At 39.3% G+C, this 18137-nt stretch overlaps 1 protein-coding gene across 2 annotated transcripts in view; it reads right to left on the reverse strand.

Annotated features, from left to right (window-relative positions):
- Nucleotides 1-2318: 2318 nt before the first annotated feature.
- The window catches only part of naa25 (N-alpha-acetyltransferase 25, NatB auxiliary subunit), a 41870-nt gene continuing 26051 nt past the window's right edge, over nt 2319-18137 (reverse strand). Inside the window, exons 16-24 of one of the 2 annotated variants that reach the window (XM_057819539.1) lie at nt 15177-15328; nt 14978-15103; nt 12984-13227; nt 12792-12915; nt 9397-9462; nt 9221-9318; nt 8534-8644; nt 5161-5322; nt 2319-3909 (exon numbers count right to left, since the gene is read on the reverse strand). In XM_057819539.1, coding sequence (XP_057675522.1) covers nt 3787-3909; nt 5161-5322; nt 8534-8644; nt 9221-9318; nt 9397-9462; nt 12792-12915; nt 12984-13227; nt 14978-15103; nt 15177-15328 — 1206 coding nt within the window. In that variant the 3' untranslated portion in view covers nt 2319-3786. The remainder of the gene's footprint in view (nt 3910-5160; nt 5323-8533; nt 8645-9220; nt 9319-9396; nt 9463-12791; nt 12916-12983; nt 13228-14977; nt 15104-15176; nt 15329-18137) is intronic. The other variant, XM_057819540.1, reaches the window with a different exon arrangement.

An 18137-nucleotide genomic window follows, 5' to 3' on the forward strand; every position in this document is an offset into this window, starting at 1 on the left:
ATTTAGAATCCCCCTCAAGAATGATGGGAAACAAAAAAAAAAAACGCTCATTGTCAACTTATTATAAATATTCTTGTAAGCTAATTTTGTTGCGGACACTGCGTTTTGGGGTCATCAACATGTTGTGCCCCCCGCGCCCAAAAAGACAAACTCCGCCTATGCACTTACTCCGCTATACTAGTTACATTTTACCGCTTTATTCTACATACTGTAGTACTTTATTTTTTGCCAGCAATGCCAACAGTAGCTTTACCAGTTCCACCAATGACACGTCGCAACAATAATCACATGACTCCATTATACCAATCAGACACAAGCATGCCGTGCTATGATCACGCCGGCCTGTTAAATCACGTGGCGTCTTGAAAGCACCATAAAAAAAGTATTTGCAGTCAACATGACTCGAAGCTGCTTATAAAATACAACAAGAAGCATTTATGTTATAAGGGTCTGAGAAGCTTTTAACTTCTGTACCATGACACATTTCTGGTAGATATTTTTTTTCCTAAAACATAAAAATCATTGTCCGATATTCTAATTTTTCCTCACATTGAGCATTTATTTAAAAAAGGAAAAAAACAACAACCTGACATTCCAGTGTTTGCTTTACATTTTCTAACAAAAGAGGATGTTGAGATGCTCACACTCCAGATTGTCGATAAAGACCACACTTTCAACCAGTCCAAACGCAAGTTTAAAGTGATATTGAACACAAATTGATGTTAAACATGAGATGGCAATTGACAAAAAAAAAAAAAAATCAGGAAACACAGAAAAACGTGCCAGTAGTATTGTCCCAATTTAAACCAATGTCTTTTTTCCAATAAAAATTAGTTGTTCTTAACTCATTGTCCGCCATTGAAAGCAATAGATATCCTATTTTAGACTGGGACTGTTAGAATTAACAGATTAATCGCAATTTTCATTTCTCAAATTAAGCCCAAAATTATTTGATTTGGCTATCAACGAACGTTTCAATGCCATTGACGGTGTGAAGTTTTGATTAATATCACGTTTAAGGCAAAAAACAGTCGACAGGATAATCCATCAATTGCAAAAGAATTTGATAAATTTATTACTTACTTATTGACTGCCAGCGATCATGTTTCAGTGCAATCGATAGATGTCCAATCCATTTTGACGGGCACCTTTAAGAGTGTCAACAGACAAATCTATCGACTTTGGTGATTCATTGCAAAATTATTTGTCAGATGAAGCCATTAAGGAGTTTCTGTAGGGACATCGACAGAAATAAAATTTGAGCAATCTGGTGCGCACAAGAAATAACATGGTAAACATTAGCATTATAAGGCATTTGGGCTAGCGGACTTTTGCTATGCAAGTTAGCCAATTATATAGCATTAGCTACATAATATATGGCATTTGAGCTAGCAAACTTGCATAGCCAAAGTTATTATACAGCTAATGCTATATAATTGGCTAACTTGCAAAGCAAAAGTCCGCTTGCAGCAATGAAACAATTGGCTAACTTTCATTGTAAAAGTCCACTTAGTTAAATGCTATATAATGCTAATGTTTACAACAATTGACTAACTTGAATAGCAACAGTCCTCCATCTTAAATGTCATATATAGCTTATGCTATATAATTGGCTAACTTACACAGCAAAAGTCCGCTAGCTTAAATGCAATATAATGCTAATGTTTACAACAATTGGCTAACATTTAAGGTTGTGGACTTTTGCTATGCAAGTTAGCCAGTTTTTGTAAACATTCACATTATATTACATTTAAGCTAGCGAACTTTGGCTATGCAAGTTAGCATTTAAGCTAGCGGACTCGCATAGCCAAAGTCCGCTATCTTAAATGCAATATAATGCTAATGTTTACAACAATTGGCTAACATTTAAGGTTGTGGACTTTTGCTATGCAAGTTAGCCAATTATATAGCATTAGCTGTATAATATATAGCATTTAAGCTAGTGAACTTTGGCTATGCAAGTTTGCTAGCTCAAATGCCATATATTATATAGCTAATGCTATATATGGCTATACAAATACTATAGCTATACAATTTATGGCATTTAAGCTAGCGGACTCGCATAGCCAAAGTTCGCTAGCTTAAATGCAATATAATGTGAATGTTTCCAAAAACTGGCTAACTTGCATAGCAAAAGTCCACAAGCTTAAATGTTAGTCAATTGTTGTAAACATTAGCATTATATTGCATTTAAACTAGCGGACTTTTGCTATGTAAGTTAGCCAATTATATAGCATAAGCTATATATGACATTTAAGATGGAGGACTGTTGCTATTCAAGTTAGTCAATTGTTGTAAACATTAGCATTATATAGCATTTAACTAAGTGGACTTTTACAATGAAAGTTAGCCAATTGTTTCATTGCTGCAATTGGCCAACTTGCATAGCAAAAGTTGCAAACATTAGTATTACATTTGCATTTAACCAAGCGGACTTCTGCTATGCAAGTTAGCCAATTGCAACAGTCCGCTTGCTTAAATGCTATATAATGCTAATTACAACAATTGGCTAACTTGCATAGCCAAAGTCCGCAAGCTTAATTCTTATATAGCATTTTATTCTAGCGGACTTTGGCTGTGCAAGTTAGCCAATTGTTGTAAACATTAGCATTATATAGCATTTAAGCTAGCCGTCTTTGGCTCTGCAAGTTAGCCATTTAGATAGCATTAGCTATATAATATATAGCATTTAAACTGGGAGACTCGCATAGCCAAAGTTTGCTAGCTTAAATGCTATATAGTGTGAATGTTTACAACAATTGCTAACTTGCATAGCAAAAGTCCGCAAGCTTAAATGTTGGCCAATTGTTGTAAACATTAGCATTATATTGCATTTAAGTTAGCGGACTTTGGCAAGTTAGCCAATTGTTGCTATGTTGCCATTGGCTAACTTGCATAGCAAAAGTCCTCTAAAATAAAAGCTATATAATATTTAAACTAGCGGACTTTGGCTATCAAAGTTAGCCAATTATTGTAATTAGCGTTATATAGCATTTAAGCAAGCGGATTGTTGCAATTGGCTAACTAGCATGGCCAAATGCTAATGTTTACAACAACTGGCTAACTTGCAAATCCAAAGTCCGCTAACTTAAATGCTAATGTTTACCAGATTGTTTGTAATGCACACCAAATTGCTTAATTTCTGTCGATGTCCCTTTAGGGGCTCCGTATTTTTCCACATTTTTTTCCCAGAATTTTTGTGTCTTTTGTTATGTCTTTTTTTCCTGCTATTCCTTAATTTTTCCACTTTTTGGGGGGGTTGTTCTGTTGTTTCTTTTTGGGTTATTTTTTTCCCCTCTATTCGTTCTCTTTTTGAATTCAGAAAATATATATTCTACTTTTTTGGTATTAATTATCTTGGTTTTGCATTTCTTGTAAGTCAAAATGGCAGCAAACAAGTTAGACAGCTGCTGGTGGTGTAAACATCCAGAAGAAGAATCCAGCGCACGCTCAGTGCCTTTGGGTGCAAGTAAAATAAAAAAAAATAAAAAAGGTTGCGTTTTGCTGGTTTTAATACTGCGACGATGGAGGTGCTCGACGTCCTTAAGACACGCACGACAAACAAAGGTGTCATCTGGAGCGCCCGCCAACGAGTGAGCGAGCAAAGACGGAAATAGTGGTTTGTTGAACTCTGTGATATTATGTACAATAATTTACTAGTTGGGCTAAAAAAAAAATAATAATAACGGCACGTGAATGACAGTGCGCCGTGCCAGGTCGCGGTAGGCCGCGGCGGGCGTGCCCGCTCGTACGTGAGAAGTGTTGAACGCGTTCCGGGATCCGTCTTTAGATCTTGAGGTTCTTGAGAGTATCTGCTCGTTTCCTCAGCAGTTCCGACACCTCCTGCAGTGAACGCAGGTGACTGCTCTGCAGCTTGTCTGTGGCCGCACGAGTGAACGACGACTCCTCCTGAAATCAACGCAAATAGCTCATTTTTCATTCTGAACTTTTTTTTTCCCTCTATGCATTTAACCCTTTCATACACAAATATATATGGCGGAAAACACAAACAAGGCTGAAAAAGCAGTTTCTTTAAAATAAACTGCTGCATTTTAAGCCAAAAGAATTGTTGCATTTGATAGAACAATATGTCTATATGCTGCCATAGCAGATTCATGGCGCATTAAGTTCCCGAACTATTTTTAATTTGACCATTTTACCCTGGAAACCCCCACTTAAAGACGTCGCGCAACCACTTTTCTTTCAACCCAGCCATAAAAAGGTAAGTAATTATATTTATTATTCAAAATGTCATTTTTAGCTTAGAATCATTGATATCTAATATTTTGTTTAAAAAAAAAAAAAAAAAAAAAAACGACTTAAATTATTCACCCGCATACATATTTTAAATAAACAAATTACGTCACAATGAAAAAAATTGGTGTCTGTAAAAGTCAAGGATATCTACCTCATAACTATCACTTATTGTATTTTTTTTGTTACTGTCGCATTTTCTGACATGTTAGAAGATAAATAATTGATCCAAACAATAAAAAAAGGAAGAAAAAAAACATTTAACAGGGCAAATATATGAAAAAGAAAATCTTGACCACTCCTTGATGTCTGCGATTTCTGCATCGTGACCTATGTTATATTACCATGTTTCACCCATAAAATCCCCCCAAAAATCCAGCTGTGGCCATTCACAGCTGTGTCTTGACACGCGGTGATACATGGTACATGGAATTTTTGGATCGAAACAAGGTAAGTATTCTGCTCTCGGGTGCTCTCACCTCCAGGTAGGGTTTTGCTGTTTTTAAAAAAAAAAAAAAAAAAAATTTAAATGCCCTCCAGTTCAAAATTTGTCTTCCCCCAGGAAATTGAGATTTTAAGCTTTCCAATGATGTATCACACATGCATATACTAGGACCATTTTGAAATTTGGCCAATTTGGGGGTCTCAGAGCGGAACTTCAAGTCACCTGAGTATTTTCCGCCATATATATATATATATGTAGTTTAACTCTTATAGGGCACTAATTGGCTGCCATTGATGACGCCAGATGTCCAATCCCTTATTTGGAGGCCCAAATAATCGAAACTGGATTTTTCCTTCCAGGTCCAAACGGATTGGACGCCTAGCGCTGTCAACGTTGCTTAAAGATGAGCATCGGCTGCCGGCCGAGAGGGCAGGTCTTTACGATTTGAGGGAGCGACCAACCTCTGTGGATCCGTCCAGGGACAAGTCGGCCATCTTGAGCGCCGCGATTCCAACTTCCTGCGCCTTAATGTGTTCCAGGGCTCGGGCCAGCACGTCCTGCAAGCTCGCCGTCAGTTCCTGGAAGCCGCACACCACCGCCGGCTGCGGGGAAGTTGGGTAAATCTACATGTGACAAACTCATTTCAATTCACAGCAGGCTCAATGGCGTTTATTCAGCACACCACCCGGCCGTTCGACATCGTTCCAACACCAAAACGACGAATTCTCATGCAACGCCGGCTCTCTTGTTTGATACGCAAAAAATACCGTTAAGCCAAAAATGTTTATTTGTTGTAGATTTACAGTGGGGCAAATAATTATTTAGTCAACCACCAATTGTGCAAGTTCTCCTACTTGAAAAGATTAGAGGCCTGTAATTGTCAACATGGGTAAACCTCAACCATGAGAGACAGAATGTGGGAAAAAAAACAGAAAATCACATTGTTTGATTTTTAAAGAATTTATTTCCAAATTAGAGTGGAAAATAAGTATTTGGTCACCTATAAACAAGCAAAATTTCTGGCTGCCAAAAAAGGTCTAACTTCTTCTAACAAGGTCTAACGATGCTCCACTCGTTACCTGTATTAATGGCACCTGTTTTAACTCTATCGGTATAAAACACACCTCTCCACAATCTCAGTCAGACACACTCCGAACTCCACTATGGGCAAGACCAAAGAGCTGTCGAAGGACACCAGAGACAAAATTGTAGACCTGCACCAGGCTGGGAAGACTGAATCTGCAATAGGTAAAACGCTTGGTGCAAAGAAATCAACTGTGGGATCAATTATTAGAAAATGGAAGACATACAAGACCACTGAAAATCTCCCTCGATCTGGGGCCCCATGAAAGATCTCACCCCGTGGCATCAAAATGATAACAAGAACGGTGAGCAAAAATCCCAGAACCACACAGGCGGACCTAGTGAATGACCTACAGAGAGCTGGGAACACAGTACCAAAGGCTACTATCAGTAACACAATGCGCCGCCAGGGACTCAAATCCTGCACTGCCAGACGTGTCCACCTGCTGAAGCCAGTACACGTCCAGGCCCGTCTGCGGTTCGCTAGAGAGCATTTGGATGATACAGAAAAGGACTGGGAGAATGTGTTATGGTCAGATGAAACCAAAATAGAACTTTTTGGTAGAAACACAGGTTCTCATGTTTGGAAGAGAGAGAATACTGAATTGCATCCGAAGAACACCATACCCACTGTGAAGCATGGGGGTGGAAATATATTTTGGGGGTGATTTTCTGCAAAGGGGTCAGGACGACTGATCTGTGTAAATGAAAGAATAAATGGGGCCATGTATCAAGAGATTTTGAGTGAAAATCTCCTTCCATTAGAAAAGGGCATTGAAGATGAGACGTGGCTGGGTCTTTCAGCATGACAATGATCCCAAACACACAGCCAGGGCAACAAAGGAGTGGCTTCGTAAGAAGCATTTCAAGGTCCCGGAGTGGCCTAGCCAGTCTCCAGATCTCAACCCCATAGAAAATCTGTGGAGGGAGTTGAAAGTCTGTGTTGCCCAATAACAGCCCCAAACTCACTGCTCTAGAGGAGATCTGCATGAAGGAAAGGGCTAAAATACCAGCAACAGTGTGTGAAAAGCTTGTGAAGAGTTACAGAAAATGTTTGGCCTCCGTTATTGCCAACAAAGGGTAGATAACAAAGTATTGAGATGAACTTTTGGTATTGACCAAATACTTATTTTCCACCATGATTTGCAAATAAGTTCTTTAAAAATAAAACTGATTTTCTGTTTTTTTTTTTTCTACATTCTGTCTGTCAAGGTTGAGGTTTACCCATGTTGACAATTACAGGCCTCTCTAATATTTTCAAGTGGGAGAACTTGCACAATTAGTGGTGACCAAATACTTATTTGCACCACTGTATCTTAGGTGATAATTGCTTTCTTTTTGTTCCCGAATTGTTTGTCGACATCTCCTGTTTGTTAAGAGAATAAAAGAACCTGTAAAAAGAAAAAGAAAAAAAGACCCCCCCCCCCCCTTTCATTGTTTAAAACTTTTAATAAAAATCATATCTGAAATCTGAATTTATACATCAAAAAATTCAGGACGTTAAGGGGAACAAAAGTACACAAGTATTGTTGCATTTTTGCATAGCAAAAGTACGCTAGCTTGAATGCTATATAATGCTTGTGTTTACCAGATTGTTTCGAGTGCGCACCAGGCTGTTTCTAATGTTTACCAGATAGTTTCTGGTGCGCACCAGATTCTGTCGATGTCCACTAGCTTAAATGCTATATCATGCTAATGTTTACCAGACTCTTTCTGGTGCGCACCAGGCTGTTTGTAATGTTTACCAGATTGTTTCTAGTGCGCACCAGAAACTATCTGGTGTGCACCAGATTATTTGAATTAATTTCTGTCCATGTACGCTAGCTTAAATGCTATATGATGCTAGTGTTAACCAGACTGGTGCGCACCAGGCTGTTTCTAATGTTTACCAGATAGTTTCTGGTGCCCACGAGAAACAATCTGGTGCACACCAGATAAAAACTGGTGTGCACCAGATTGCTCAAATTTATTTCCGTCGATGTCCACTAGCTTAAATGCTATATAATGCTAATGTTTACCAGATTGTTTCTCATGCGCACCTGAAACTATCTGGTGCGCACCAGATAAAAGCTAGTGCGCACCACCAGATTATTTGAATTAATTTCTGTCCATGTCAGCTAGCTTAAATGCTATATAGAATAGAACACCTTTATTGTCATTACACAAAGTGTCATGAGATTCAAAGCTGCCCCATAGAGTGCACACACACACAATGGATTCAAAAGTATGTACACAGTAAAACACAATATTAAAAAAGACTTGTAATAGTGATACTCTTGCAGTATAGGTAAAGTGACTTGTGATAGCAGCATTCAGTCATAAATATTGGTTATTAACAGTGCAAAAAGAAAAACAGATTTCAGTTAATAGTATGCGTCCATTTGACCGCCGCAGTGTTATAGGTAAAGTGACGTGATAGCATTCAGTTATAAACATTGGTTATTAACAGTGCAAAATACAGGTTACAGTTGCATGCTAATGTTGACCAGACTCTTCCTGGTGCGCACCAGATTGCTTAAATGTATTTTATTTCTGTCGATGTCCATTTAGGTGATCCGTAGGATCTCCTAGTCTATGGAATAATTTCCCGCCTGATCAATGATTTTGATAGCAACTGTCAGCTTATACATTTAAGTAATTGTTTAATAGATCTGCATTCTAACACTGCACAGGAATGACTTAATTAACACCCATTAAACGCGATGGAAGTCTGATCCATTTGAAATCTTATGAAGCGGAAGAGGTATTTACCTGAGCCACGCCAGTGTCCTTTTTCTTCTTCTTTTTCTTCTGTAGGCTGGACTTAAGCGGCCGAAGGACTTTGGTGCAGTAGCCGGCGACCCACAAGACCACACACACCGTCTGTGTGGGAGCGCACAAGCTGACCAGTGACTGGAATATCTCATTTGGATTTATCACCATAGTACGTCCAATCCATATGGATGTATTGGACGTGTATTAGTGACAAACTAGTACACGGTGAAATTCATAGCAGATGATTGGACGTCTATCATCCTCAATGACACTGAAAGAGTTCACATAATATTTCCCCCCTTTTTTTTTTTTTTTTTTTTTTAAATTAGAACATTTTTTTAAAAAGATTTTTAAAGAAAATATGTATTTTTTACCATGTTGTTTTTTAAAACAATAAAAGTTCAATGTTAATGTTTTTTTGATGTAACAAGAAAATGAAAAATTATGCAAACCCTTTGCAAAAAAAAAATTAGTATCATGGAATGTTTATTTTATTCATTATCATTTTCATAATATAAAAGGTTTTCATCATATTCCATTTTTTAATCGGGAAGGAGGGTGTCCATAAATTATAAAATATTTACCATTCAGCAGCTGTATATGCACTATTAGTCTGAGAAAAGAACATTTGGAGCATTTTTCATCGAAAATGGACTATCAACATTGATGAGGGATTCTACTCACTTCCATGAAGAAGATGAGGTTTTCTAATAAAGAGGGGTTGATTTTAAACTGTCCATCTTTGATGTCCAGTACGTCTCCTTTGCATTTATTCAGCATTTCTGCAGCAGATAAAACAAGAGGGAGGTGAAGACCGAGACGTGGCGACAGAGGAATTGCGGCTAAGTGACGGCGAGCACCTTGAAGCTGAACAGTGAGCGACTTGAAGGCATTACACATCTGAGTTTGGAGTTCCGATGAGTCGTCTGCGCAGGTAGAGAAAAACATTTAGGTTTTTTTTGTTGTTGTTGTCTTTTTGGGTCCAAAATGTTGATTATAATTGGTCAGTGAATAAAACAACAGTTAGGACATGAAGGTTATGGCATCCTGAAAAAAGGGGCCCAACCATGCCATTGTGAACAATGTTTTCTTTAAATATAAAGGCAACATCAAAGGCATGCAAATTCAGATGTTAAAGGGATAATCTCATTTTACGATCAATACGTGCATTCTAACACTGTATAGAAATGAAGAGGACACTACTCAGTTTGTTGACGATGCTCATTAGTCTACTAGTGATAAACTAGTTGGTGCATCTTGGCCAGCCGAGGTACAAGTTTTAATATTTAACTCATTAGCTGCCATTGACAGCGATCAACGTCCAATCCATTTGAAGTGGCTCGTTCATTCGCAGCCACCCTCCCACTTCAAATGGATTGGACGTCTTCTAGTGATAAACTCATTTGAAGTTTTTAAAAAGCAAATTAAAAATAGAGGTGGGAATCTTTGGGCACCTAACGATTCGATTATGATTACGATTCAGAGGCTCCGATTCCATTAGAAATCGATTACGCCCCCCCCAAGCCCGCTTCTAATGTTTTGTACATTTGTTCCAAAATTGTTCTAAAATTGTCTCAGGCTAAACCAAACTAATATTTTATTAGCAAGTTAACAGTTAAAAACAGTATATAAAATACTCAAGTCCCCATTCTGTATCAGCAGCTTTATACTACATTCAATTAATTTAATGATGTGAATCAAGTTACTAAGGTGGTTCCGATCATGTTTTTTTTGCTCCCGATCCGATCCCGATCGTTTTAGTTTGAGTATCTGCCGATCCCGATATTTCCTAATCCATTTGCTTTTTTTTTTTGCCCCCGATTCAATTCCAATCATTCCCGATAATTTTTGCCGATCATATACATTTTGCAATGCATTAAGAAAAAAATGAATAAAACTCGGACAAATATATACATTCAACATACAGTACATAAGTACTGTATTTGTTTATTATGACAATAAATCCTCAAGATGGCATTTACATTAACATTCTTTCTGTGAGAGGGATCCACGGATAGAGACACTTGTAATTCTTAAAGGATAAATGTGACTTTGTATATTGTGACTAAATACCGTTGCCGTTAACGCAATAAATTTGATAGCACTACTTTAAGCCAAAACTAGTCTGAATGAGTGTAAGACATTTTGTCTGTAACGTTAAATACAATTAGAAAACGGTTTAAATAAAAAATATACATATATTAAAAAAAGGGCATGTCCAATATGGTTTTGCCGATTCCGATACTTTGAAAATGACGTGATCGGACCTGATCGATCGACATCCCGATGCATCCCGATCGATCGGGACATCTTTAGAATCAACCGTTAAAGTTGTTAAAATTGCTCCCGTTATTCCATAATTTCCCTCGTGTCTACTTTCGACATGTCACAGTTTGAAAAATGTTTCTTCATTTAAACATAGATTCAAGTCAAGAATATGCCGATTTAGGAGTGTTTTAGATAAAAAGTTAATTAGGTTCGCTACAACAAAGCCTTCTAGAGAAGTCTACTGCTTTAAGATGGCGGCTGTTTACAACGCGGCAACTACTAAACAGCAAGTCTGTCATTTCGCATCTAGTTCTCTTTAAATGTTTTAACACCGCCGCCGCCGTCTGTCATTTCGTACAGTGGGGCAAATAAGTATTTAGTCAACAACCAATTGTGCAAGTTCTCCTACTTGAAAAGATTAGAGAGGCCTGTAATTGTCAACATGGGTGAACCTCAACTGTGAGAGACAGAAGTTGAAAAACCCCCCAGAAAATCACATTGTTTGATTTTTAAAGAATTTCTTTGCAAATCATAGTGGAAAATAAGTATTTGGTCAATAACAAAAGTTCATCTCAATACTTCGTTTTGTACCCTTTGATGGCAATAACAGGCCAAACATTTTCTGTAACTCTTCACTCGGTGTAAAGAAATCAACTGTGGGAGCAATTATTAGAAAATGGAAGGCATGCAAGACCTCTGATAATCTCCCTCGATCTGGGGCTCCATGCAAGATCTCACCCCGTGGTGTCAAAATGATAACAAGAACGGTAAGCAAAAATCCCAGAACCACACGGGGGGACCTAGTGAATGACCTACAGAGAGCTGGGACTACATTAACAAAAGCTACAATCAGTAATACAATGCGCCGTCAGGGACTCAAATCCTGAACTGCCAGACGTGTCCCCCTGCTGAAGCCAGTACACGTCCAGGTCCGTCTGCGGTTCGCTAGAGAGCATTTGAATGATCCAGAAGAGGACTGGGAGAATGTGTTATGGTCAGATGAAACCAAAATAGAACTTTTTGGTAGAAATACAGGTTCTCGTGTTTGGAGGAGAAAGAAAACTGAATTGTATCCGAAGAACAACAGACCCACTGTGAAGCATGGGGGTGGAAACATCATGCTTTGGGGCTGTTTTTCTGCAAAGGGACCAGGACGACTGATCTGTATAAAGGAAAGAATGAATGTGGCCATGTATCGAGAGATTTTGAGTGAAAATCTCCTTCCATCAGCAAGGGCATTGAAGATGAGACGTGGCTGGGTCTTTCAGCATGACAATGATCCCAAACACACACCCAGGGCAACAAAGGAGTGGCTTCGTAAGAAGCATTTCGAGGTCCCGGAGTGGCCTAGCCAGTCTGCAGATCTCAACCCCATAGAAAATCTGTGGAAGGAGTTGAAAGTCCGTGTTGCCCAACGACAGCCCCAAAACATCACTGCTCTAGAGGAGATCTGCAAGGACGAATGGGCCAAAATACCAGCAACAGTGTGTAAACAGCTTGTGAAGAGTTACAGAAAAAGTTGGCCCTCCGTCATTGCCAACAAAGGGTACATAACAAAGTATTGAGATGAACTTTTGGTATTGACCAAATACTTATTTTCCACCATGATTTGCAAATAAATTCTTTAAAAATCTAAATTAGTGGTTGACTAAATACTTATTTACCCTACTGTATCTAGTTGTACATACACGTGATATCTATTAGAGCCATATGTTTGAAACTAGCAAACTAGCAATTGGGCGTTGTTTGAAGCCGCTATCGACCGCAGTCAGGTATTATTTATTTTTTTAATCTAACGGCATGAGTTGAACATGATTTTACTCTCGGTCCGTTCCTCATCGTGTCCCAGAAACCACGACGATTGTGTTTTAGTTCTGCTCGTTCTCGAATCTTCCACGGCCGAATCGCGAATGATATAAGAATCGGAAGTTTCGCACGCCTCTAATTAACAACAGTTGAACGAACAACATTTGGGGCGGGCGCTCACCGAGTCCGACGGCGTCCAGCTCGTGCACGTGGAGCGAAAGCTGCAGAGCCGCCGCTTGACACTGGCAGCTGCCGCTGGACAGGGCACCGGCCAGACGGGAGGCCGGCGGTCCCAGGAACGGGTACTGCAATCACAAAGAAGCGTGGGCAACACGCACGGGACAGAGCGCAAGCGGAAAACTATTTTTTTTACCTGTACGCGTTTCTCGGCCAGCCGAGCTAACGTCTGCAAGGTCTGGCTCAGCTGCGCCAGGAGGCCGCGTAGCGTCGACGTCTTGTCGGCCACGCCGTTCTCGGCGGCCGGCGGAGAGTTCTGCGGAGAGGCTCTCCGCCCCAGCCCCGCCACCAGGGCCAGGAGGCGCAGCGTGAGAGAGCGCCACCGCAGCCACGCACGCTCCTCCTCCAAGGAGCGCCGCCGATGCTCCTCGCTCAACCTCCTGGATTGAATGAAGAATGTATTCAGTAATTACGAATTTACTCTGACTTTTGCGACGGACCTCATTTTATCATCAATCTGTGCATTCTAACATCACAAAGGAAAAATGAGGACATGACTCGGCTTGTTGATGTTCATTTTAGGGCTGTCAAACGATTAGAATTTTGAATCGAGTTAATTACAGCTTAAAAATTAATCGTAATTAATCGCAATTCAAACCATGTAGAAAATAGGCCATATTTTTCTGTAAATTATTGTTGGAATGGAAAGATAAGACACAAGGCGGATACATACATTCAACATACGGTACATAAGTACTAAGCCTGAACGATATATCGTTTAAACATTGCCATCGCGATGTGCAAGTGCGCGATAGCCCCATCGCATGCACGTGCGATAGTTTTTTTTTTTTTTCTTTTATCCATATATGCCTTGCTTTATACTCTGCGCACAGCCTCACACCCTCCTTTTCCCAGCCCTTTGTTCCTCTCACTGCGGCACTTGCTTATTAAAGTTAACGATGGCTTTCATCTGGCCAAAGAAGCAGACGTCACACAGGCATCTGTCAATCATCGTTTAACTTGTTAAACAGTTTCTGCAAGGAAGCCGCGCTGGAATGAATGTGTGTGTGTGTGGAGACGTTGGAGACATAAATGCCAGAAGTGATCATGAGGAGTTAGAAATTTCTACATGTCACTCCAACACTCACAGCTAAGGTAGATAAACAGAAGCATTTAATAAAGCCAAACATTTATCTACTACAGTACTTTATTCTTGTTCAAAAATGATTTGGTTGGACACTTATGTTTAAAAGTGATAATAATTTTGACATATGAAATGCTTAAAAAAAAAATTATATACATTTTTTAAATCACTTTGGGGGAAAAAGTGAGAAAAAAAACATGTCTTAAATGTATCTCTTTCCAATGCAAAATCTGAATAAATACACTGAGAACAAAAAACACACACAAAAAAAAATAATAATAATATTGGGGGGGAGATGCGCTACTTCGCGGTTTTTCACTTATCGCGGCGGGTTCTGGTCGCCATTAACCGCGAAAAACGAGGGATCACTGTACACTGTGGTGATGGTGAGTCATCCAAAGTCTTTCCAAACAGCTATTCAAGTCATCAAGTGAGAATTTCTTTAGAAAAAAATTTTTTTTTTTTTTTTTCCCGCAATATCGCAATATATCGCAAACCCCCCAAAAATCGCAACAATAGTTTTTTTTCCAATATCGTTCAGGCCTAATAAGTACTGTATTTGTTTATTATAACAAATCAACAAGATGGCATTAACATTATTAACATTCTCAACGCGATCCATGGATAGAAAAACTTGTAGTTCCTAAAGATAAATGTTAGTACAAGTTATAGAAATTTCATATTAAAACCCCTCTTAATGTTTTCGTTTTATTAAAATTTGCAAAATTTGCAATCAAAATATAAACTAGTAGCTTGCCATTGTTGATGTCAATAATTACAACTTGCTCACTCCACAAACCCATAAAATCACTTGGACCCAAGCGCCAGCAGAGGGCGCCAAACAACAAAAAACAAGTAACAAGTGGACATTACACTGCTGTCATTTTAATCTGTTTGAGCGGGGCATTTGCGTTAATTGCGTCAAATATTTTAACGTGATTAATTTTAAAAAATTAATTACCGCCCGTTAGCGCGATAATTTTGACAGCCCTTGTTCATTTGCATAATTCGTTTCTGGCACGAAGGGTCCCGCGAGTGTTGCGTACCGCTCTTTTGGGTCCCAGCAGGTGAAGACTGTGAGGTCTCTGTTGTCTCTCATGCTGTCCCAGGGAATGTCGTCCTCCTCCGCGGACAAACACATGGCCTTCACGCTCTCTTCCAGACTGGACACACTGAAAAACGGCATTAGCGGTCAACGCGTTGAAGAGAGACGACAAGATTCTTCCATGGGTCGCGGCTGCTCACATGTCGGCCTCCAACAACAAGTCCAGCAGCATCCTCTCGGTGCGGACTTGGGCAAAGTGCAGCGACTGGTTGAGTCGGTTCCTGAGGGCGATGAACTCTGGGATCTTCTCGAAGGCGCCGTACTTGTACGCCTGGATGATGTACTCGGAGGTCTGGGGGACCAACATAATTTTTACCAGTCTATATTTTCTACATATGGATTTCATTATGGTTTTTGGACCCCCTTTTAGCCATTACTTATGTCTCTCGCATCAATACCAAGAGGCAAAAGGAAGGATATACACACATTAAAGGGTATAACAGATTGAAAGACATGTAGTTCTTAAAAGATAAATGTTGGTACGAGTCATAATAATTTGATATTAAAACCCCTCTTAATGTTTTCGTTTAATAAAAATTTGTAAAATTTTAAATAAAAAAACAACTAGTTGCTCGCCATTGTTGTTGAGTTGACGTCGCAGGGCGGTGACATCACATGGGTCTCCTGCCGTACTTCCACAGTGTCACTCTTTAACTATGTAATGCAGTGATTTAAATACACCACAGGGTGTCAACGGTGAGTTTTAAATCAACTCATTTGCTCCCAAAAACGTATAAATTAGGTCTGTCAAACGATTAAAATTTTTAATCGAGTTAATCACAGCTTAAAAATTAATTCATCGTGATTAATCGCAATTCAAACCATCTATAAAATATGCCATATTTTTCTGTAAATTAATGTTGGATTGGAAAGACAAGACATAATATATACATTCATCCATCTATAAAATATGCCATATTTTTCTGTAAATTAATGTTGGATTGGAAAGTTAAGACACAATACAGTGATACCTCAGCTCACGAACATAATTGGTTCCCAGAAAGTGTGTGTAAGGCAAAAAGTTCGTCTCCGGAAACATTTATTTCCCATAAGAAACCATTAAAATGAGAATAATCCGTTCCCAGGTCCCCATAAAACATAATTTTCTACTAAATAAGCCTTATAACTACACAAAAATATACCTTATTTTATGTATAATAAATGTGCTATTGTATTATAATTAAAGAAATAAACTGTACTGTAGAATAAAGTCGTTTTATTTACCTTTGTGATGGTAGTTGATGGCTTGATGGAATGGAGTGGGAGGAGGAGGGAGGGAGGGAGTTACTGTTTGGAAGGAGAGTGTTACCGGCAAAGTGCGCAGTTAGCATAGACTCCAGCGCTGTGTCCCACACATGCTTTTGGTTGTTAATAAAAGTGCCCACAAAAAGCCATCCGACGCCTCTGGGTGTTTGTATGCACGCCGCCACCTTTCTGGAGAGGAAATCGGGCAAACCGAAGACAAGCGACGACAACGAGCCAACGTGACTCGCCGGTCCACTTCTCACTACGGTGGGAAGCTGAAAGCACCGCCAATTACCAGTCGAGGGCGAATTTGTAACACGAGTCACCTATATAATGACTGTAGGTAACTCTTTTTCGGTCCCATAATAGCAAAAGTACACTCAATATGGTCCATAATGTCTATCAAACACAAACCACGTCCGCACTCTACGAAAGGGAGGGGACGAACTGCGTCAGCTTCTCGTGGCGCTGTTCGACCGCGTGGTTTGGTTCGTCCGTCGAAAACTAGTTCGTCAGCAGAGACTATATGCTCGCGAATTTAATGCTCTTGAGACGAAAAGTTCGTGATCTTAAGCGTTCGTGAGCTGAGGTATCACTGTATATACATTCATCATACGGTACATAAGTACTGTATTTATTATAACAATAAATCAACAAGATGGCATTAACATTAACATTCTGTTAAAGCGATCCATGGATAGAAAGACTTGCAGTTCTTAAAAGATAAATGTTAGTACAAGTTATAGAAATGTTATATTAAAACCCCTCTTAATGTTTTCGTTTTAATAAAATTTGTAAAATTTTCAATCAAAAAATAAACTAGTAGCTCACCATTGTTGATGTCAATAATTACACAATTCTCATGGTGCTGAACCCATAAAATCAGTCGCACCCAATTGCCAGCAGAGGGCGACAAAACTCCCAAAAACACAAGTAGCAAGTGCATATGACCCTGTGCTGTCATTTTAATCTGTTTGAGCGGGGCATGTGCGTTAATTGCGACAAATATTTTAACGTGATTAATTTAAAAAATTAATTACCGCCCGTTAACGCGATAATTTTGACAGCCCTAGTATCGATACGTTCCAGTTTTAATTGTTTTCAAAATAGCTCCAAAGCAAAAAGCTGAAAATCCATTTTAAAGCAATAAAACTGGCCACTGGAGGGCAGTAGCGCATTTGGTAAGACCCGCAACCTGATTCAACGGCAACGAACGGCCAAGCCGTACAGCCGGGCGCCGGCGGAAGACAACCAAATGGATGCCAGGCAGGAGCGGATGACCGAGCAGAGCAACCGGTAGGACACCCAGGATACCAGGCGCTGAACAACCGAGCAGAACGACCCGACTCGATGCCGTTGAGTCTGTGCTGCTCACGAGCAGAGCCCACAGAGACTCTAAAAAATTCATCTTTTTGAGACGGGCAACAATTAGGGAAAAGTTTAACCGGCTGTCGCGGCCGCAATAGTGTCAGCTTTCAGTTAGTTATATGTAAATGAATTTTTACTTTGCTATCAAAAGCTCTATTTGTCTTGTTGTTTCTGTTATTTTGTAAAAGGAAATCATTCAGATGTTTGGGATGTAACTAAAGCAAAAAATAGCTGTGTATAAGTTATGTTTGAAATGTATGCTTTCACAAAAAGCTCAATTTCTCAGTTTTTTTCATCAGAAATTAGAAAATTAATCAATCTAAGCTATTTTCTAATGCTGATTTCTAAAGAATGGAAAAAAATATGAACGTACTTTTTTCTGCTGAAAGAAGAGAGTCTAATATTTCTTTTGGTGGGTTTCATGTTTATATAGCAGTAGAACATAATTTTCTGTAGCCTTGCAAAATCAGTCAAAATCCAGTTAAACG

Source organism: Corythoichthys intestinalis, chromosome 17, assembly GCF_030265065.1.
Source record: "Corythoichthys intestinalis isolate RoL2023-P3 chromosome 17, ASM3026506v1, whole genome shotgun sequence".
In the NCBI taxonomy this organism is placed as follows: Eukaryota; Metazoa; Chordata; class Actinopteri; order Syngnathiformes; family Syngnathidae; genus Corythoichthys; species Corythoichthys intestinalis.